This window comes from Sinocyclocheilus rhinocerous, unplaced genomic scaffold, assembly GCF_001515625.1.
Source record: "Sinocyclocheilus rhinocerous isolate Xijiao unplaced genomic scaffold, SAMN03320098_v1.1 scaffold3552, whole genome shotgun sequence".
In the NCBI taxonomy this organism is placed as follows: Eukaryota; Metazoa; Chordata; class Actinopteri; order Cypriniformes; family Cyprinidae; genus Sinocyclocheilus; species Sinocyclocheilus rhinocerous.
Window position 1 is genome coordinate 162,290 of NW_015645550.1, and position 4,148 is coordinate 166,437.

The 4,148-nt window shown below is 41.2% G+C and overlaps 1 protein-coding gene across 1 annotated transcript in view; it reads left to right on the forward strand.

Moving 5' to 3' along the window:
• The window catches only part of LOC107706556 (dynein heavy chain 9, axonemal-like), a 24,001-nt gene that overhangs the window by 19,356 nt on the left and 497 nt on the right, over window positions 1–4,148 (forward strand). Inside the window, exons 7-8 of the mRNA XM_016510307.1 lie at window positions 324–458; window positions 3,839–4,021. Of these exons, the coding sequence (XP_016365793.1) occupies window positions 324–458; window positions 3,839–4,021 (318 nt within the window). The remainder of the gene's footprint in view (window positions 1–323; window positions 459–3,838; window positions 4,022–4,148) is intronic.

A 4,148-nucleotide genomic window follows, 5' to 3' on the forward strand; every position in this document is an offset into this window, starting at 1 on the left:
AAATATACACACACACACACACACACACAAATACATACACACACATACATACTCACACACACACACACACACTGAAGTCATTTGAAATAATGAGCCTGCCGATGAAAGCTCTGACAAGCAGTGACAATTAAAAAGGAATCTCAGCTCCTAAATATATTGGAGTGGAGTCACTCTTTTGTCTGTCCTAATGCCTGATGTCCTCTGGGAACGCTGACAATAAAAGAGCAGCGCAAAGGTTTTCTCTTTCAGTGCTTTCTCTTTGTTCTCCGGTCGGAGCTTGTTGGCAGAATGATAGCGTGATCCCGATGTGTCCTAATTGACAGGACACTCTGGAGATGTGCGCCGGCGAGAACGAGTTCAAAAGCATCCTCTTCGCCCTGTGCTATACACGCGGTGGTGGCTGGAACAGGAGTCACCCGTTCAACATTCTCTACAACTGTCTGGAGGCCAACAGCGAGGTGAGAGAAGCAGCGCTTATTTATGTGTGCTTATTGAAGTAGAGAGAGTGAAAGGCCTGCTGACGTACGCTGTGTTAAAAGAGACTGATGAGCTTCTGGAGCACGTGTTATTACTCACCCACAACTACACAACTACCTGCTCCCAATTTAATATTTATGCCCTTCATTACACCCAGCAATTAAGCATCGGTGCTCGCTTTTATGGCAACAACCCTAAAGAGCTATGGACTCGGACTAGATCTGCATTTCCTGAAGGAAGCAGCAGTGTTAGAGACGTGTGGCTCAGTGAAATCAAGCGTTAAAGCCACTGGCCTGATTCTCAGACGAGTGCTTCAACGCATACTAAGACAAGTCAGATAAATAAAGCATCTTGAAAAGTAGCCGATTGACTTGTGCACTATATTCCAAATTAGAAGCCGTTTAGGATTATCACTGAATTATGACTCCATCTGGCTTCAGAAGACTTGAAATGTAGTGCGCAGTCATATAGACAGATTTTATGGTCTTTTTAGGAGTATAAATCACCATCCAGATGTATTATGTTGAAAACAGAAGCTCACACAATCTCAGTCTCGTTTAGTGTTTCACAGAAGGAAGAAAATCATTTGGAAAAACCCCAATCAGAATGTTTGAAGTGCTTTGTGCACTTTAATTATTTGCATTTTGTTACAAGACTTCATAGTAATGAATCAAAAATCACATTTGGAAGCCCGGCTCCCGTCTGCCGGGAAACATGGATTACAGCGGCTATCATCAGGTAACGAGATACTGATGATGTACTGTAGGTGCCTGGGTTCAAAACCTGACATAATTTAACTTGCTGATGTAGCCACAGATCATCAGCTTTCATATTCTGACAAAAACTACGAGTACGAGTTTGGAGCTATGTGATGGTGAGTAAATGTACGTGATGTCGGATTCGTCTGTTTAAAGGACGATTATCTGTGGAAAGAGACTCAGTTTAGACTGTGAAGGTGTGTTTTCTGCCACAAATCCACAGGCTCCTTCAGATGGCTGAGTCTGAATGTGCATGATGTGTCTGCGTGTGTTTCATGACATGTTGCTGTCCAGCAGAATAGATAATCTTTCCGTTGATGTATGGTTTGTTAGGATAGGACAATATTTGGCTGAGATACAACTATTTGAAAATCTGGAATCTGAGGGTGCAAAAAAATCTAAAAACTGAGAAAATCATCTTTAAAGTTGTCCAAATTAAGTTCTTAGCAATGCATATTACTAATCAAAAATTCGGTTTTGATATATTTACGGTAGGAAATATACAAAATATCTTCATGGAACATGAGCTTTACTTAATATCCTAATGATTTTTGGCATAAAAGAAAAATAAAACCAGTCATAAGGGTCAATTTTTTGAAATTGAGATTTATGCATCATCTGAAAGCTGAATAAATAATCTTTCCATTGATGTATGGTTTGTTAGGATAGGACAATATTTGGCTGAGATACAACTATTTGAAAATCTGGAATCTGAGGGTGCAAAAAAATCTAAATATTGAGAAAATCATCTTTAAAGTTGTTCAAATGAAGTTCTTAGCAATGCATATTACTACTCATAAATTAAGTTTTGATATATTTACGGTAGGAAATGTATTAAATATCTTCATGTAACATGATCTTTACTTAATATCCTAATGATTTTTGACATAAAAGAAAAATGTATAATTTTGACCCATACAATGTATTGTTGGCTATTGCTACAAATATACCCCAGCGACTTAACACTGCTTTTGTGCTGCAGGGACACATATATGGTCTGAAAATCTACTGAGAGGTTTGAAAATTTTAGTCTGGTTATTGCAAAAGTGTGTGATGTGATCGTCTGCCCCGGTTTGTGTGCGAGCAGATCGAGAGGTGCAAGATTTGATCTGTAAACGCCTCACATCACCAGATAACCCGCGCTGAACATCAGAGATCCCTTCTCTAAAACCCCTGTAGTGTGAGCACGGCTTTAGGGTTCATCATTAGGATTGGAGGCTCGTGTTGGTTTGTGTTTGTGTGTGTGTGAATGCCTGCGGTGACCGCGAGGCTCACTGTCCCTCATCTGCACTGCTTTTAAAGCATCACACAGCCGTCTGACCTCTAGTGATCACTTACTACAGGGTTCTGATCACACTCACCTGCCTGTAACTGTCTTTCCTGAAGACCTTGATGGTGTGTTTGATTAGGGTTGGAGCCAAACTCTCCGGGAAAGTTGAGAACCCCTGATTTACTTCTTACTAAAGCTGTGTGATGCAGAAGCATCAAGCATCTAAATCAGCCACGCAATCTAAAACGACTGACTGACGAGGAAAAGAGGAGAAAACACCATCCTGCACCAACAGAAATAAGACCTTTTCAGCTACTCATGACCACACTAGAATTTATCACAGTTTAGTGCAGTAACAGCTACTGTGGTCAATTTTGACTGATTTGTTGTAGAATTTATTATAAACAATGTGTTACGGGTAGATTTTTCAGATTTTAAAGGTGGCATGTTGTAGCTATAGTTTGTAAATGTACAGGCTGCTATTTTTCATAATGCTATCGATTAAGAGCACATCTCTGTCTGCTGTAGATGAAGCTTTGAGTATCAGTGTTACATGTGACCTCATTAAACCCTCGGTAAGGGTCACACGATCTCACCTTCACGTCCGGAGACAAACTCTCGTGTCTGAAGAAGTTAAACTCGGCTCATTTCCCAGTGCGGCTCATGTAAGAGTGCTCGAATGCATTATGACAGCTGACCTTTTTTAGATAAGAGATTGGGATTTGTAAGCAATGAGCGCTTTGCATGAACTCCTCATGTATCTGACAAACGGATCTGCTGAGAGAATCAGGTTAAAGAGCCCAGAGTGAGCTGACAGCTTTGCCTTCTCGTTCTGCTCCTGTGTGCCACATACAGCAGGGAACTATATTCAGATGCTGATCTTCTGAGCTTCGGACGCCTGCTTTGCTAGATTGATTGTCATGTTTAATATATTAGTATTTATTATATTGAATCCCTCTCATCCAAACGGTGCCGTGTTTCTGTGCTCCGAGGAGAGATCCATTCCGGAAGCAGGAATACCGTCATCAGTCGTGATCAGACTTATTAGATGAATGCATTGCCTGCAGGCTAATTGAATATTTGAATCATCCTGCAAACCATCCTTTCCTCTGTGTGCAATGTTCTGATTTACCGGTTATGCTACCTCAGTAAATGAGTCAGTCAAGAAAGATAAAAACTGCTAATGGAAGCTAATGGAAAAATGACTAATTGGCTTGTTATAATAAAATGGGCATATTTTAAGGCTTTATTAATTATAGGGAGTGATGGGAGTCTTGAGCGTGATTGATTGATGAGAGCGCTCACTGACGCTGATGTGTGTTCGTGTGTCCAGGTGAAAGCAGTGTGTGATGAGATCCTGGAGAAGCTTCCGGAGGAGTTCAACATGACAGAGATCATGGGAAAGGTGGAGGAGAGGAGGCTGTATATCGTCGTGGCATTCCAGGAATGCGAGCACATGAATATCCTGACACAGAAGATCAAACGCTCTCTAAAAGAGCTCAATCTGGGCCTGAAGGTTAGACACACACACACACAAACACAGACATACACACTCACTCACACACACACACACAGACACACACACACTCTCACACACTCTCACACACACACACACACACACACACACACACACACACACACTC